The sequence below is a fragment of the Cebus imitator genome, unplaced genomic scaffold, assembly GCF_001604975.1.
Source record: "Cebus imitator isolate Cc_AM_T3 unplaced genomic scaffold, Cebus_imitator-1.0 Scaffold0, whole genome shotgun sequence".
Taxonomy (NCBI): Eukaryota; Metazoa; Chordata; class Mammalia; order Primates; family Cebidae; genus Cebus; species Cebus imitator.
Genome location: NW_016107315.1, coordinates 5,443,062 through 5,461,524, shown reverse-complemented (window position 1 = coordinate 5,461,524; position 18,463 = coordinate 5,443,062). Strand labels below are relative to the sequence as shown.

Below are 18,463 nucleotides of genomic sequence, written 5' to 3'. Positions count from 1 at the left end.
TACAATAAACAAAAAGATTTGTATTAGGACAGATACACTCGGGGAAGAAAGAGGTATCATCATCAAATGTGGAATGTTGAAGAAATAGTTAAAATAAATAAAGACTCCAAGCGCAGCTGGGGCTGGCTCAGGCTGGGGCTCACAGAGGCCACTGCACATCAGCTCCAGGCTGCAGGAGCCACCACCTGGCCATACTGGCCTCCTCCCTGATGCAGCACAGCTGTTCCAGGGACACAGAGAGTCTCTCAGGTACTGGAGCAGCTAGCAAGCTCACTCCCCACTCTCCTCACTTATCTCTGTGACAATGTCTATCAGGCTCTGCAGCCCGAAGATATAGCCAGCATCCTGGCCCTCATGCACCACAGTGTCCTCGCCATACAGCCTGCAGGTGGTGTGTGCAAAATCGATCATGCGCACGTCTACAGAGCTGGCACCGAGGGGTTTGTAGGCATAGGCCCCAGCAGACTCATCAGCTGACTCCTCTGACAGGTCCTCCAAGTCCTCAGCATCTGAGTCCAGGACCACTTCCGGCCGCTCCTTGCCATCATAGATGACCAGCAGAGAGCTTGAGTAGAAGCGGTAGGACTCCTGTCGCTCCAACACCGCCTTGAGTTCAGTCAGCTTCTTGAGCACAGGGCCCAGGAGTTCACGGCGCAAGTACCGCCCGTTGTGGAAGAACTGGTAAAGTGCCTCCTTGAAGCCCTGTACTGACAACTTCCGTCCATGATACTTGTTCATGAACATGAGCTGCCCACTGCCTGCTTGGTACACCTGTAGGAGAGAGACCAGCAAGTCAGGGGCTAAGGGCCATCTCAAACCTTGGATCCTGGGCAGTGGTATGTATGTGTGTGAGCGATGTGACAGATCAGATCAGATGAAAACTTGTTAAGTACACCAGTCACACATGAGCCACTGTCCACTATATTCTCTGATCGACCCCCACCTGGGATGCAGCCATCCAACCTGGGTTTGGTCATTGTGCTCTGGCACCCCAACTCAACATCTGGGTCACTGGAGAGGACCTACCCTCTTGCTTTCTTCCCTACTACTGTCCACAGATTCTGGACTCAGTCAATCAACCCAATCTCAGGATCATGCAGGCATGCATGCTTTCTTTTTTAACCAAAAGGCAACAGACTCATGTGGAGTTAAATCTGGAATCTTTATTTTCGACGGAGTCTTGCTCTGTTGCCCAGGCTGGAGTGCAGTGGCACAATCTCAGTTCACGGCAACCTCCGCCTCCCAGGCTCAATCAATTCTCCTGTCTCAGCCTCTGGATTAGCTAGGATTACAGGCACATGCCACCATGCCCAGCTAAATTTTTGCATATTTTTTTTTTAGTAGAGATGGGGTTTCACCATGCTGGCCAGCCTGGTCTTGAACTCCCGACCTCATGATCCACCTGCCTTGGCCTCCCAAAGTGCTGGGATTACAGGCGTGAACTACCGTGCCTGGCCCAGAATCTTTTTATTTAGAGACACTGGAGTGCAATGCTGCGGTTATCGGCTCACTGCAACCTTCGCCTCCTGGGTTCAAGCTGTTCCTGTACCTCAGCCTCCCAAGTGGCTAGGATTACAGGTATACACCAACATGCTCAACTAATTTTTGTATTTTTAGTAGAGACAGGGTTTCGCCATGCTGTCTGGGCTGGTCTCGAACTCCTGACCTCAGGTGATCCACCCGCCTTGACCTCCCAAAGTGCTGGGATTACAGGTGTGAGCCATCGGACTTGGCCTGGAATCTTTTGAGCAAACAGGACTATGCCAGGATGGGGAAGTGACAGCCATTGGATGCCCTAGCCAGCCCTAGCATCCCCCTCACCTGCATGCCACACACACGCACACCAATGACCGCAGATGTGCTCTGCTGACATTTTCGGATTTGATTGGCTGCCTTCTCCTCTGAAGCATCGTCACCGTGTTGTCGTGTGCCCATCTTGAGATCAAGGACACAAGGCACCTCGTAGCGGGAAGTCAGGTTTTCCAGTAAGATAAATTCTGAGTAGTTAAGAAAAATACCCCCAAAAGGAAATGCTACTGCATGGGTCCTTGGTACTCCCAAGGCACAGTGTCTGGATGCAGTGACCCACAGGAGACTCCATTAGTTTGCTGCCTCCACATAGGGAGTCCAGGGCTGAGCAGAAAGCTGAGAGACACCTTTACTTCTTGTCAGGGAACTGGTGTGAAAGCAGCCTACACCTGGACTCTCAGGCCTGGGCTCTTCCAGCCTGGGAGACATACAAGCCATTTCCTGAACTGTTAGCTAAGTGTAGGACTAGGGTCCAAAAACAAAGTTCTCAATTACAAGTAGAACATCAAGGAAGTTCAGTAAATCCTGTAGCCTTATATGTGAACTGGAAGTATCTGTATAAACTCATGAAAATACTTTTCTCTTATTTGATTTTATTTTTTGAGATGAAGTCTCCCTCTGTCGCCAGGCTGGAGTGCAACGTTACGATCTCTTCTCACTACAATCTCTGTCCCCCGGATTCAAGTGATTCCCTGCCTCAGCCTCCCGAGTAGCTGGGACCACAGGTGTGCACAATCACACCCGGCTAGTTTTTTGTATTTCAGTGGGGTTTCACCATGTTGGCCAGGATCTCCTGACCTTGTGACTGCCCACCTCGGCCTCCCGAAGTGCTGAGATTACAGGAATGAGCCACTGTGCCCGGCCTTCTCTTTATTTTATTAATTATTATTATTTTTGAGACGGAGTCTCACTCTCTTGCCAGGGCTGGAGTGCAGTGGCGCGATCTCGGCTCACTGTAACCTCCGCCTCTTGCTTTCAAACGATTCTCCTGGCTCAGCCTTCCAAGTAGCTGGGATTACAGATGCCCGCCACTATGCCCAGCTAATTTTTTGCATTTTTAGTAGAGACAGGGTTTCACCATGTTGGCCAGGCAGGCCTCAAACTCTCAGCCTTGTGATTCGTCTGCCTTAGTCTCCCAAAGAGCTGGGATTACAGGCATGAGCCACCGGGCCCAGCTACTTTTCTCTTTAAAGTAAACGTCTGCTTCCCAGCTGTGTGCACTAGTAAGGTCTAGAAACAATGACCAGAATTTATGAGTGCGTCTAGTGCACAGACCATTGTTTCGTCAGTTTCCATTCAAGGAACCAGTGCTCCCTAGAGGGGAAACTAGCACACTATGTATGGCCCACTGCTTGCTGTTTGTTGCATGGCCTATAAGCTAGAAATGGTTTTCACATTTTTAAGAGACCAAAAAAATAGATACAGGCTAGGCATGGTGGCTCACACCTATTACCCCAACATTTTTGGAGGCTGAGGATTACTTGAGCCCAGGAGTTTGAGACCAGCCTGGGCAACATAGTGAAACCTCACCTTTATAAAGGGGAGGGATGGAGAAGGCAGGGGGAGAGGGGGTGGCTCATGGCCTGTTATCCAAGCACTTTGGGAGGCCAAAGCAGGTAGATCACCTGAGGTCAGAAGTTGAGACCAGCCTAGGCAACATGGTGAAACCCCGTCTCCACTAAAAATACAAAAATTAGCCGGGCGTGGGGGCAGACACCTGTAATGCCAACTACTAGGGGGGCTGAGGTATAAGAATCACTTGAACTCGGAAGGCCAAGGTTGCAGTGAGCCGAGATCACACCACTGCACTCCAGCCTGGGGAAAAGAGCAAGACTCTGTCTCCAGAAAAAAGAAAAGAGAGAAGAAAGATTTCCTCATGTACTGCTCATGTCCAGTGCCAGTGCCAGTCTGGTGAACCGGGAGTGAAAGGTCAGTCTCCTCACCCAAAAACCTCAGTCCTTTGCAGGTGAGCCATGTTTTGAGACTTCTGAAGAGAGTCTGAAAACAGGAGGCAGCCCCTTGCCCTCTTCCTCTAGGTTATCTAGGCCAAAGTCCACCTGATGCAAGCTGGCCCCTTCATGAGGCACCCCTCACCTCCCAGAGACCCATTATACCCCACTCCTCATCATCTGCACTCCTAGGCCAGTAGCTGCCCTGAGGGAAGTGATTATTTGCCCATAATTATCATACAGGGTGTTCTGAAATAACCCAGATAGAAGAAACTCAACCATGACTACAAATACCCAACCTCTCTCTCCAAGATCCAAGGGCCTTCCTTGTTTTCTCTCCCCTAACCCTCGATGCAGAGATGCCCATGAACAAAGGATACTGTACTGGTTCCGGTGCTTTGCATTCTCCTTCATTCTCTGTAACTGTTGCTGGTGACATTTCATGCTCCAAGGGTTATAGTGTTTAAGCTGGGAACTTACATTCCCCTTTTTCTCTACAGTGTAGTACAAGACTTCAGATTTCTTTAGCCACTCAAATTCTTCTTCTAACTTATGGCTATAAAGAGACAAGGACCAATACATCAGTATGTCTTATCAGAATTTAGAAGGCCGAGTTCGGTGGCTCACGCCTGTAATCCCAGCACTTTGGGAGGTCGAGATGGGCAGATCACTTGAGGTCAGGAGTTCAGGAGTTTGAGACCACCCTGGCCAACATGGTAAAACCGTCTCTACTAAAAATACAAACATTAGCTGGGCATGGTGGTGTGCATCTGTAGTACCAGCTACTAAGGAGGCTTAGGCAGGAGAATTGCTTGAACCCAGAAGGCAGAGGTTGCAGTGAGCCAAAAATATCATACCACTGTACTCTAGCCTCGGCGACAGAGCAAGTGAGACTCCGTCTAAAAATAAAAAGAAAGAAAGGAAGAAAGAAATTCAGGGTTAAAAGAGGCACAAAGAAACTGTCTTTATTTTTTTTAAAACAGAGTTTCACTCTTGTTGCCCAGATTGAAGTGCAATGGCACAATCTCAACTCACTGCAACCTCCACCTTCCAGGTTCACATGATTCTCCTGTCTCAGCCTCCCAAGTACCTGGGATTACAGGAACATGCCACCACACTCGGCTAATTTTTGTATTTTTAGTAGAGAGAGGGTTTCATCATATTGGTCAGGCTGCTCTAGAACTCATGACCTCCGGTGATCCACCCGCCTTAGCCTCTCAAAGTGCTGGGATTACAGGTGTGAGCCACCACACCCGGTGAGAAACTTTCCACAGTAATGAAAAGTGACTTCTTGATGTGGTGGTGGCTTACCGTGTACACATTTGCCAAAACTCTTTGAGCACTTCAAATGCGTGCATTTTACCGTATGTATACCTCAAGAAAGTTGATCTTAAAAAATAAAATTAGGGGACAGCCAACTACTATTTTCTACAGCAAAAAGAACCTAAGATCCAAGATCAACTCCTGCTCCCCAGCCCCTGTATGTGGAGGGCCTTCATTGCCCTCTTCTAGGAAGTAGTACCACCTAGCCTCCAGTACAAGCAGCTTCCCCCAACTCCAAAATCTGATGACTGGGAAAATAGAAACTCAAATTCCATGGGAATAGGTGAACCTACTGAGCTGCATTATATGTTCTTTAATTTATATATACTATTTATATTTTCACAAGCTTTGCCAAGGTGCAGGAGTAGGATGGCCCTGCTTAGGGGGATCACTGAGTTTTGGGGATGCCCAACTGCCCATTTTGTCTTCAACTATTGGTGAACAACCTGAGGTAAAAGGATGGCTCCTGTCGGTCTCTGCTACATCTCCAGTTCACAGCCTGGCACACAGCAGTCATAGAAAAGTGAGTGAATCTCTTACAGAGGCCAGTGCAGCTGTTTATCCAAACTGGCATGATCTAACCAGAGTCAATTACAATAAAAGAGAGGCAGAGCATACCATGTGGGAATTAGCCACTGAATGACAGGGCACCTAATAAGTCCACTTACGTCCTTAGCTCCAGGGAACTGGGCTGTAACCAAAATCCCCAACCCTCCCACACAGCCAAGGGCTGGCTGCTCAGTCTCCACTCACCTCTTCATTTTCTCCTCTTTCCGGTGCTGGCGCACCCAGTCCTTAGGGGTCTTTTCTGTTTCTAAGACATGATGTTTTTTGTTTGTCGTCCACCTTAGGAGCTTACTTTTTGGTTCACAGTCTGAATTATCTACAATCTCCACAGTTCCATGGTCCCCTTTTAATGGATATGCTATTAGACACAAGTTCCTGTCTTCATCTTCTTCAAAGCGCACAGATACCACACCTGGAAGGGGGTGAGGAGCAGAAAGTACTTTTAATTCCACAGGAAGAAGCCTTGTAAGTAACATGATTGTAACATTTGTTTTTTTCTTACCCAGTTCCTTAGTCTCTATGTTGCCAGAGGCCCCAAACTCATCTGCAAACTTAACAAATATCAAAACAGCTAGAAAAGATGACACCATACAAGACAAGCAATTAGGGAGCAAACATGGCCGAGAGTCTTCCTCTCTGATGTACTCAACAAGGCAAGAGCCAAAGAATTACAAGACACATTTTTCCATCATTGAAAATGTTTATTAATTTTTATGTAACTCTTCTAATCCTAAAAGACTTAAAACATTGCTCTTTATAGTTTGCGGGAAATTTTAATGCCCTAAACAGAAACTCCCGCAGCCTCAAAGCTTGCTTTAAAGCAGAGCCTGAATACTGGGGAACACAGGTTTGCCTGAGGGTTAAGAACCAAGAATAAGGGAAGACTGGGTAAGCAAAGCAAAATAAAGGGGCAAACAAAACAAACCACACAGCACAAGACACCCTAGCAAAGGTTTAAAGGTTTCCCACAGTGCCCCCACACGAGGTAGGCACCCAGGCCCTTTTTCCTTATAAAATATGTTTTTATTGGTCTTTGCAATCTCACGTCACAAAAGAACAAAATGATCACAAGGCAGATAGATTTGGTTGGGGAGCACAAACATGTGGTGACCTTGAAAGCAGCTTTCCCCCTTAAGTCTCTAGAACCTGCCATGAGTAATCAGTCTTTGAGGATGGGGCTGTCAGGTGGGGGGCATTTCAGCAGGTGCCGACGAGCGCCTTACAAACGACTGGCTGAACACCTTTCCTCCCAGGCCTCTCTGCCCCAGGATCACTCAATCTGCTCAGTCCTTGCTGCCTGCCCGCTCGACTGCTGCAGGGGAATGCGTGCTCAGAGAGAGATGACACTTCTGAGGTGGCCCCCAGCTCTGGGTGCAGAGGAGCCAGGGTGGGGGATTCAGACCACACTTCCCGGTGGCCACAAGGGAAAGGACCAGGGGAAAAAATGGGGTAGGGACGGCCAGCTAACAAGGGACCTTTGGCTTTGTCCTGGAAAAAACAACAGAAAAGGACCAAGTGAGGGCCCCCAACTCCCCCATCCCCACCACAATACACATGCATATTCAGAGTACAGAGACAGTACATTCTGTGCTTAAAGACAATGTTTCAACAGTCCCAAAAGAACCTAAGTTGTTCTAGAGTCTCTTATGTAACCAGATAATACACATTTAAAGTTAATTTCTTTAATGGATTCTTCCTTGATTTACAAAAGACTCCCCCCTCCCAAACAAAGACCCCACCATGCTGGTGGCTGCTGATGTCCCCTATAAAATACATTGTAAAAAGGAACAAAAAATTATATGTGAATCGAAAGGTTGCTTTCACATAGCAATTTTGGGGACATTCTGTAACAGCAAAGGGCTTGGGCTAATCAGCACAGGCCTCCCACTCCTGCATTCCATCTGACTCAACCCTGCTCCCCCGGCCTACCTAATCACCCGGGCTTCTGGTTTCCTGGAGGACAAAAAGCAGGCGGCAAGTATTCTGGGTAAAATCTTCCCAAAGTCTTCCCCCACCGTCCCCACCACGGGGGACTATGGGTTACTGTGATCAAGAGACACCTGAACATAAAACACAACTACACTTCTACCAAAATCAAACTCAAATCCACAAAACAAAACAGAATTGAGCAATCTTACCAGGCTTGAAAACTGAGGGTGTGAGGTGCTGGGCTGAGGGCCAGGAGGAAGACAAGGAGGAGGAGGAGGAGGAGGAGGAGGAGAGGGAGGAAAAGCACAGAGTGGGAAGGAGTGAGGGCTCCAGGGACGGCTGCCAGGGCCTTCTATGGCCACGATCCCTTACATCTCCTCGACAGTGTGGCAACCCCTCCAGCAGCTGGGGCTTACCTTTGTACTGGGGAGTGAATTTGCGCATCTCAGCAGGGAGGGTCTCGTAGAACTGATGTTCCCTTGGGACCAGGGGCTTGCACAGCGTTGTCTCATTGAAGCGGAGCACGCATGAGTGCCCCCCAACCTGGTGGACAAAGGGCTCCAGCAGGACGCCTTTGGCGCGGGGCTCCACATCCATGGCCCTGAAGGCTGGGCTCATCCTCCGGGCGCAGATGGTGGGAAGGGGGAGGCGGCAGGGTCCAGCGGCCAGTACGTCTTCTGTCTGTTGTCTGTCTGTGTGTCCCTCTCGACTTGACTTCTTGGCTTGCTCTGGCCAGGACGCTCTGCTGGAAGCAAACACAATGATGACATGGGGATTCGAGGTAGCGTAGGAAGTGCCTTAGAGCTGTTCACCCTGCTCCTCCAGCAGAAAGACAAAGACAAACAGTCCGAGCTCTAGCGGGGCTCCGCCCATGCCACCCACTTTGGCCCCGCCTTCTCCAGCAGAAAAACAAAAACACCATGAGCTCATAGGGGCGGGGCTCGATGCAAACAGGCAGGGAATGGGTTCCAGGCGCCCCTAAAAAGGCAGAGGCCCCACTATGGTGTTAGAAAGCCACTACCATAGGCAAAACTGATGCAATGGTGAGGTGAAATCACAATTTCAAGCCTAATGCCTGGATTAAATCTTACCATTTTCTAATAAGAATGTCAAGCTTGGCCGGGTGCGGTGGCTCAAGCCTGTAATTCCAGCACTTTGGGAGGCCGAGGCGGGTGGATCACGAGGTCAAGAGATCGAGACCATCCTGGTCAACATGGTGAAACCCCGTCTCTACTAAAAATACAAAAAATTTAGCTGGGCACGGTGGCGCGTGCCTGTAGTCCCAGCTACTCAGGAGGCTGAGGCAGGAGAATTGCCTGAACCCAGGAGGCAGAGGTTGCGGTGAGCCGAGATCGCGCCATTGCACTCCAGCCTGGGCAACAAGAGCGAAACTCCGACTCAAAAAAAAAAAAAAAAAGAATGTCAAGCTTAATGTGAATGATGCCCAGGCCTCCTATTACTTGTATTTTTATAAAATGCATTTAAATATAGGGAAAATCTGCTTAATCATTATATAGTAAGACTCACTGTTTATTTGTCCAGGTTGTCTACACACACTGCTCCTGCCCAAGGTGAAAGACAAGCCCCATTAACCTTATTAGCAATGGAGCTTGGGTCCAGCTTTAATTATTAACGTCTGTATCTAAAAACAACTGATCAAGGCTGGCTAACACCATTTAAAAAGATAGACAGTGTTCTAGGTCACTGACTATTTTTATCATTCTAACCTGATCACCAAAAGCCAGAGCACACTTTTACACCAAAGTTGTGCTCTTGGGGCAATCAGGCTCGAATCCACTCACAAAGCTACGCACTGGATGCATCATCAGCAAAGCACATCTCTGTATGCACCGTTAACTGGTACAGGGCATGCTGCACTCATTCTGTGTTTTGTCTAATTTATGCAGTCTCTACTAGCATTTCTTAGAGGGCTTGAGTTACATTTCAGTATCTGTACAGGGATTTTACTAGGAACTCCTTCAGTTCCCATGACTCCAACTGAGAGAGGAGTGAGGATGGATCTGGAGGAGACATGCCCTCTGTCCTCCATGTGGGGAAATGACCTATTATGTATCAGGCTCGTTCCAGGAATTTCTTACACCATTTGGTCCTCACGATACTTTCTTTGAGGTAGACACTACTCTCCCTATTGCAAACAATGAAGCTGATTAGAGAAGATTAGGAAACTCACCCAGGGCCAGGGACAATAAGCCACGTCTCCCAAGTGAACCGACACAGCTGCCTCTAGGGCCCATGATCTCTGGCACTGCCCAGCTTAATTTTTACTTGTCTTTTGAGATGGAGTCTTGCTCTGTTGCCCAAGCTGAAGTGCAATCTCACTCATCACTGCAACTTCTGTGTCCCAGGCTCATGCAATTCTCCTGCCGCAGCCTCCCAAGTAGCTGGGACTATAGATGCCCACCATCATGCCTGGCTAATATTTTTCTGTATTTTTGGTAGAGATGGGATTTCACCATGTTGGCCAGACTTGTCTTGAACTCTTAACCTCAGGAGATCCACCCACCTTGGCCTCCTAAAAGTGCTAGGATTACAGGCATGAGCCACTGCGCCCAGCCAATTTTTATTTTACTTTTTTTTTTTTTTTTTTTTTTTTTTTTTTTTTTTTTTTTTTTTTTTTTTTTTTTTTTAAAGTAAACAGGGTCTCATTCTGTTGCCCAGGCTAGAGTGCAATGGCAGGATCATAGCTCACTATACCCTCAAACTCCTGGGCTCAAGGGATACTCATGCCTCAGCCTCCCAAGCAGCTAGGACTACAGGCACATGCCACCCCACCTAGTTAATATTTTCTGTTTATAAAGTAGCCTCTTTTAAAGCGTGTAAACTGGTGTTAATCTCTTCCTTTCAGAGAGTGCCTGACTGTGGGCCTCAACTGACCTCAAGGGCTAGGAATCAATAAGTTTTCCCATATGCAAAGAGCAGAGAATCTAAACCTAAGGTTCTCATCACTTGGTACCACCTTCTCATCACCACAAAAGCCTCCAGGACGGCATATATTGAGAAGAGTCCAGAAATTGAACACAGGCATTGGCACTGTAAACATGAGTACATTCTAGCCATTCCTGGCTCTATCCCCAAGATGGAGCTCTGAGAAGTCTGGCCTCAAAAGCCTTTTCTCCAGACTGGTTGACACTAGTCTGCTGAAAAGGCCTTCTGAATAAGAGTAATATCAAAAGAAGCTACTGGTTCATGGTCCACCGGCCAGTACCAAAGCATATGTCAGGCACTGTACTATAAAACTGTTAAAGCACAAGATGCTCCTCATGGGCCAGGCCTTAGAAACACAATCCAGGCCAGGTATGGTGGCTCTTGCTCAGAATCCCAGCACTCTTGCAAAATATCAATGCATTGCACATAATAAGGTAAGTCCTATTTTATGATCCTTTTGTTTCAATTATGTTCAAACTCTCAATATGAACATACGTATGGTTTCACTATAAAACATACTTCTCACATTTGGAGTTGCAAATAAGCAGAGTTTCTGTTCTAGGGTCCCTCACAGCCCCTATCTCTGCAAGAAAATGAAGGATTAATTTTCCAAAGATTACAAAGCAAATCAGCCTCCTCCGTAGGGGCTTCAACTACACCAGAAGAAAGAAAAGCCAACTATACCAGATGCAACAATCTCCATGTCACCTGTCTCTCTCTCTCTCTCTCTCTCTCTCTCTCTCTCTCTCTCTCTCTCTGCATATGACCTCTAGGGTCTAAGGCTCAGTTTCCCTGGAAGGCTGGAAAATTAACGGTTACCATAAAGCCCATGCAATGTGTGGGCCCAGTACCTAGAAAGACAGGAAATAAATGCAAAATACTAGCTTCAGATTTAGCATCTATTTTAGCTTTCCACATTGCCTCACATTTGTCCATGAAACTATGAACACATAAGAAACACAGAACATCCATCCTGGCACAGCATACAGTTTTCCCCCACAGTCCATCCACCAAATCTATCAAATTGGTTTAAGGATCTGTTGGAAAAAAAAATGCCTTAATATTCTTAACTTTTTAAGTAATGCAAATAAAATGACTGTAACTTATGAAAGCCCCTGGGCCCTTAGCTCACTCATCCAGAATTTAGTTAATGAGGCTACAAAATGGCATCTGCTGGGGCCACTTACTCTGGCTCAAGAAAAGCCCCAAGGTCAAGCAGTCACAGAGGAATGGTATAAGGCACACTATACTGATGGCAGAAAAACAACCCTCACCACCCATACCTCCCCTCCATGTGTCCCAGAGCCACCACCCGGCATGAGCCCAGTACACATATACAACCCAGGGTTAATCATGCAATGCCTCATACATTGCTGGTAGGAATGCAAAGCCACTTTGGGAAACAGTCTGGCAGTTTCTGATAAAGTTAAACGTATACTTATTATATACATAGCAATCCCATGCCTAGGTATTTAACTAAGAGGAATGACAACATGGCTGGGTGCTGTGACTCACGCCTGTAATCCCAGCACTCTGGGAGGCCAAGATGGGCAGAACACCTGAGGTCAGGAGTTTGAGACCAGCCTGGCCAACACAGTGAAACGCTATCTCTATCAACAATACAAAAAATTACAGGCCACTTCGCCCAGCCAATAATATGTATTATTTTAATAATCAGAAAATATTATACTTAAAAAGATCCTACTGGGTGTGGTGGCTCATGCCTGTACTTCTGGCACTTTGAGAGGCTGAGGCAGGCGGACCACTTGAGGTCAGGTGTTCGAGACCAGCCTGGCCAACATGGTGAAACCCTGTCTCTACTAATAATACAAAAAAAATCAGCCAGGCGTGGTGGTAGGCACCCGTAGTACCAGCTACTTGGGAGGCTGAGGCACAAGAATCACTTGAACCGGGGAGGTGGAGGTTGCAGTGAGCTGAGATCGTACCACTGCACTTCCGCCTGGTTGACAGAGTGAGACTTCTGTCACACACACACACACACACACACACACACACACACACACAAATCCTACTCACTGTTCAATAGTTTCTATATACAAACTCATTGGCTGAAATTTTCTTTTGCATCTATTCTTTTTGGGCTCATCTGCCTCACTTTGAGTATCTTGAATCACTCATGCTAAGGTCAGCCTTGGCCTCTACTAAAACACATTTTTAAAAAAATTAGCTGGATGTGGTGGTGGACGCCTGTAATCCCAGCTACTTGGGAGGCTGAGGCAAGGGAATTGCTTGAACCCAGGAGGCAGAAGTCACAGTGAACCAAGATTGCGCCACTGCACTCCAGCCTGGACACAAGAGTGAAACTCTGTCTCAAAAAAATAAAAGTATCCATAAGAAACAAAATATCAACATCCAATATGTTCCAATTATACTGGCTTCTCAGGGATCTTTGTACTTGCTATTCCCTTTGCTTGATATATTCTTCCCCCAGATAAACCCCTTGCCTCACTCTCTCAACCTCCTTCAGCTCTTCAGGCAAATGTCAGCATTTTTTTTTTTAAAAGATAGGGTGTTGCTCTGTTGCCCAGGCTAAAGTGCAGTGGTATGATCACGGCTCACTGCAGCCTCAAACTCCTGGGCTCAAGTGTTCCTCTCACCTCAGCCTCCTGAGTAGTTCTGACTACAGGCGTATATCACCACAGCCAGCTGAGCAAATGTCACCTCTTTAATGAGATCTTTAACCACTCTATCTAAAAGTGCCACTCCCTGGGGCACCCCTGCTTCATTTTCTTCTACTTATCACCATCTAACTAACATACTCTATGTTTTTTTTTGAGACGGAGTTTTGCTTTTGTTGCCCAGGCTGGAGTACAATGGCACAATCTCAGCTCACCACAACCTCCACCTCCCGGGTTCAAGTGATTCTCCTGCCTCAGCCTTCCCAGTAGCTGCAATTACAGGCATGCACCACCGCCTAATTTTTTTTTTTTCCCTCTGGGGTACATATGCATATCCTGCATCCTGCAGGATTGTTCCACAGGTACATACATGGTGGTCTGCTGTCTCCATCCCCCTCCGCCCAGTCACCTACCTCAGGCATTTCTCCTGCACACCTAATTTTCTTTTTTTTTTTTTGAGACGGGGTTTCGCTCGTTACCCAGGCTGGAGTGCAATGGCGCGATCTCGGCTCACCGCAACCTCCGCCTCCTGGGTTCAGGCAATTCTCCTGCCTCGGCCTCCTGAGTAGCTGGGATTACAGGCACGCGCCACCGTGCCCAGCTAATTTTTTGTAGTTTTAGTAGAGACGGGGTTTCACCATGTTGACCAGGATGGTCTCAATCTCTTGACCTCGTGATCCACCCGCCTCGGCCTCCCAAAGTGCTGGGATTACAGGCGTGAGCCACCGTGCCCGGCCTACACACCTAATTTCTTATTTGTCTTGTTTATTGTCTGTCTCCTCCCACCGCATTTCCACTTGAAAACAAGTTTTGTAATGTCAGATTTTTGACTGCAATGTTCACTGCTGAATCTCCAGGATCTAAAAGCGCACCAGCATAAAGTAGGCACTCCACAGAATGTGCCTCAAATCACTACTGCGTCATGAATACCTACCACGCACAGCAGAGAACTCGTAAGACACCCACTGCAATCATCATCCAAATCCACACCAATCATATGGTGAGTACAAGTATTGAAATGTGGCATGCTGCACACTTTACAAAACGCATTCCAAGCACTGGCTAATATTAGTTTATTTTGCATTTATTATCATCCACCTTATAAGTCTGCATAAACTGGGGAATATAAATTAAGGACCCATGCCTGAACATTCATCTGAGATCTTCTGGTGTAAACACATTTCATGTCAAACAAAACCCAAGCTCTTAATGTAATGACAACTAACCTTTTGGAAAACTCTCTCTTGTAGAAAATCACGTAACAAGACTAATGAATAAACTTTGAAAATGTGGCTACAAGAAGATTTCAATTCTATCATTATTTATAACAAATATACTAACCAGCATTCAGATATTCTATGTGGATGCTGAGGCCATATCCCAAAGATATGACCAAGGTTTTCAGGTTGCTAAATCCTCGCTAAAAAATAATTATCTCTTTTTTTTTTATAATTTTTTTATAAAAAAGAGATGGGGTTTCACCATGCTGGCCAGGCTGCTCTTGAACTCCTGACCTCAGGTGATCCACCTGCCTCGGCCTCCCAAAGTGCTGGGATTACAGGCGTGAGCCACTGCGCCTGGCCAAAAATAATTATCTCATGCCAACCATGAAGATGAGAAATAAGTATAATTTTCTTTTTCTCTTCTTTGAGAAGAAGTCTTGCTCTTTTGCCAGGCTGGAGTGCAGTGGTGTGATCTTTTTTTTTTTTTTTTTTTTTGAGATAGAGTCTCGCTTTGTCACCCAGGGCTGGAGTGCAATGGTGCAACCTCGGCTCATTGCAACCTTCACTTCCAAGGTTCAAGCAATTCTCCCACCTCAGCCTCCCAAATAGCTGGGACTACAGGTGTGCACCACCACACCCAGATAATTTTTGTATTTTTAGTAGAGACAAAGTTTCACTGTGTTGGCCAGGATGGGCTCAATCTCCTGACCTAATGATCCACCTGCCTCGGGATTCCAAAGTGCTACGATTACAGGCGTGAGCCACTGCACCCAGCCAGAAAATTTTTTTTAATAAAAACTATTGGCCGGGTACAATGTCTCATACCTGTAATTCCAGCACTTTGGGAGGCCGAGGCAGCTGGATCCCTTGAGGCCAGGAGTTTAAGACCAGCCTAGCCAACATGGTGAAACCCCATCTCTACTAAAAAATAAAAAAATTAGCTGGGTGTGATGGCATGTGCCTGTAATTCCAGCTGCTCAGGAGGCTGAGGTGGGAGAACTGCTTGAACCGGGGAGGCAGAGGTTGCAGTGAGCTGAGATCATGCCAGTGCACTCCAGCCTGGGTAGCAGAGCAAGACTCCAACTAAAAAAACTAAAAACTAAAAATAAATAAAAATAAAAAAGAAGAGAAAACAAAAATAAAAATAAAAGATAAAAACTATCCCCATCTTTTGCAGGCAAAGCAAAGAGAGGTCATGAGTTAGTCTTGAGTATATACAGAAGGCCTCTTGAGCAATGAGCCTGCCAGTCCAACCTTAAAGTGTGTCAGCACGATGCCAAAAGAAAACCATTCCCGGCCAGGCACAGTGGCTCACGCCTGTAATCCCAACACTTTGGGAGGCCCAGGCAGGCGGATCACCTGAGGTTGGGAGTTCAAGACCAGCCTAATCAACATGGAGAAACCCCATCTCTACTAAAAATACAAAATTAGCCAGACGTGGTGTTGCATGCCTATAATCCCAGCTACTCAGGAGGCTGAGGTAGGAGAATCACTTGAACCCAGGCGGCAGAGATTGCAGTGAGCCAAGATCATGCCATTGCACTCTAGCTTGGGCAACGAAAGCAAAACTCAATCTTAAAAAAAAAAGAAAGAGCCGGGAGCGGTGGCTCAAGCCTGTAATCCCAGCACTTTGGGAGGCCGAGACGGGTGGATCACGAGGTCAAGAGATCGAGACCATCCTGGTCAACACGGTGAAACCCCATCTCTACTAAAAATACAAAAAATTAGCTGGGCATGGTGGCATATGCCTGTAGTCCCAGCTACTCAGGAGGCTGAGGCAGGAGAATTGCCTGAACCCAGGAGGCGGAGGTTGCAGTGAGCCGAGATCGTGCCATTGCACTCCAGCCTAGGTAACAAGAGCGAAACTCCGTCCCACAAAAAAAAAAAAAAAAAAAGAAAAAGAAAGAAAAGGAAAACCATTCCCTCCCATAACTTGAACTTTCAAGGAAGGTGGCAACAAATGAGGTAAAATCCCTGGTGACAAAATTAATATGCAAAAAGGAGTAAGGCCAGCTGTAATCCTAGCACTTTGGGAGGCCAGGGCAGAATTGCTTAAGCCCCGGAGTTTGAGACCAGCCTGGGCAACATAGCAAGACCCCTATCTCTACAATAAATTAAAAATAAATAGCAGGGCATGGTGGTGCCTGCTTATAGTCTTAGCTCTTCAGGAAGCTGAGGTGGATCACTTGAGCCCAGGAGTTTAAGGATACAGCAAGCTACTATCATACCACTGCACTCCAGCCTAGGTGACAGACCAAGATCCTGACTCAAAGAAAAAAAACAAACAATAAAAAACTAAAAATATTTTTAGCGAAATAAACTCAGGAAGAAAACAGTTAATGTCTGACTCTGAAAGGATGTCTTGTGGGAACACCAAATTGACCTGTCTGGGTACCATCAACTACAATCAAACTACTAACCACCTCAGGAAAACTTCATAAAATTCAAGTCCACTGCTCCGTAAAATCAGGACATCCATCATCCTTGACGATGAACACGTTCACCTCCACATCCAGCAACAGGAGAGGAATGAAACAAAAATATTTTTTTCATTCAATCTTATGACGGACTATTAGGATACCATAAAGAGCTTTCTTATTAATTTTATATTTTTTTAACCAGGTGAAAATGCTTACGATATACTTTCTTTTTTTTGAGACAGGGTCTCCATTGTCAAGGCTGCAGTGCAGTGGCGTAATCTCAGCTCACTGCAGCCTGGTCCACCCAGGCTCAAGTGATTCTCCCAACTCAGCTTCCCAAGTAGCTGGGACAACTACAGGCATATGCCACCACATCTGGTTAATTTTTGTATTTCTGTGTAGAGATGGGATTTTGCTATGTTGCTCAGGCTGGTCTTGAATTCTTGATCTCAAATGATCCTCCCGCCTTGGCTTCCAAAAGTGCTGGGATTACAGGCACGCGCCACTGCGCTGGGCCACTTATGATACACTTTTTTTTTTTTCTGAAACAGAGTCTTGCTCTGTTGTCCAGGCTGGAGTGCAGTGGTGCGATATCACTTCATGGCAACCTCTGCCTCTGGGTTCAAGTGATTCTCATGCCTAGCCTCCCAAGTAGCTGGGATTACAAGCACGTGCCACCATGCCTGGCTAATTTTTTTTTTCTTTGAGACGAAGTCTCACTCTGTCACCCAGGCTGGAATGCAACGGCACAATCTTGGCTCACTGCAACCTCCACCTCCCAGGTTCAAGCAATTCTCCTGCCTCAGCATCCCGGGATTACTACTCAGTAATCCCGGCGACTTTTTGTATTTTTGGCGTGCGCCACCATGCCCAGCTAATTTTTGTATTTTTAGTAGAGACAGGGTTTTACCATGTTGGTCAGGCTGGTCTCGAACGCCTGACCTTGTGATCCGTCTGCCTTGGCCTCCCCAAGTGCTGGGATTATAGGCGTGAGCCACCATGCCCGGCCTAATTTTTGTATTTTTTATTAGAGACTGGGTTCACCGTGTTGGTCAGGATGGTCTCAAACTCCTGGTCTCAAGTAATCCACCCACCTCAGCCTCCCAAAGTGCTGGGGTTACAGACGTGAATCACTGCACCCGGTTTCACTTATGATAAACTTTTAAGTTATAAGAAGGAAGATGGGCCAAGCACAGTGGCTCACACCTATAACCCCAGCACTTTGAGGCGGAGGCAAGTGGATCACCTGAGGTCAGGGGGGTCAGGAGTTCGAGAACAGCATGGCCAACATGGCGAAACCCCATCTCTACTAAAAATACAAAAATCGGTTGGGCGTGGTGGCATGTGCCTGTACCCCCAGCTACTTGCGAGGCTGAGGCAGGAGGATTGCTTGAATCTGGGAGGTGCAGGCTGCAGTGAGCAGAGATTGTGCCACTATACTCCAGGCCGGGCAACAGAGTAAGAAAGACTCCATCTCAAAACAAATAAAATATATATAATAAATATATATAAAATAAGATATATAATTGCATAATCTGGCTGGGTGCGGTGGCTCACGCCTGTAATCCCAGCACTTTGGAAGGCTGAGGCGGGTGGATCACAAGGTCAAGAGATCAAGACCATCCTGGCCAACATGGTGAAACCCCGTCTCAAAAAAA

General features: G+C 46.8%; 1 protein-coding gene across 10 annotated transcripts in view; it reads right to left on the bottom strand.

Annotated features, from left to right (window-relative positions):
- IP6K2 (inositol hexakisphosphate kinase 2) overlaps nucleotides 1-18,463 on the bottom strand; it is a 34,727-nt gene continuing 16,264 nt past the window's right edge. For 2 of the 10 annotated variants that reach the window (XM_017512284.2, XM_017512040.1), the window contains exons 2-6: nucleotides 7,994-8,319; nucleotides 5,835-6,060; nucleotides 4,139-4,314; nucleotides 1,822-1,997; nucleotides 1-771 (exon numbers count right to left, since the gene is read on the bottom strand). In XM_017512284.2, the coding sequence (XP_017367773.1) occupies nucleotides 271-771; nucleotides 1,822-1,997; nucleotides 4,139-4,314; nucleotides 5,835-6,060; nucleotides 7,994-8,195 (1,281 nt within the window). In that variant the 5' untranslated portion in view covers nucleotides 8,196-8,319 and the 3' untranslated portion in view covers nucleotides 1-270. Of the gene's footprint in view, nucleotides 772-1,821; nucleotides 1,998-4,138; nucleotides 4,315-5,834; nucleotides 6,061-6,328; nucleotides 7,137-7,993; nucleotides 8,323-8,851; nucleotides 8,874-14,690; nucleotides 14,697-18,463 lie in introns of those variants that run through there. The other 8 variants (XM_017512229.2, XM_017512114.1, XM_017512472.2 and 5 more) reach the window with 6 other exon arrangements.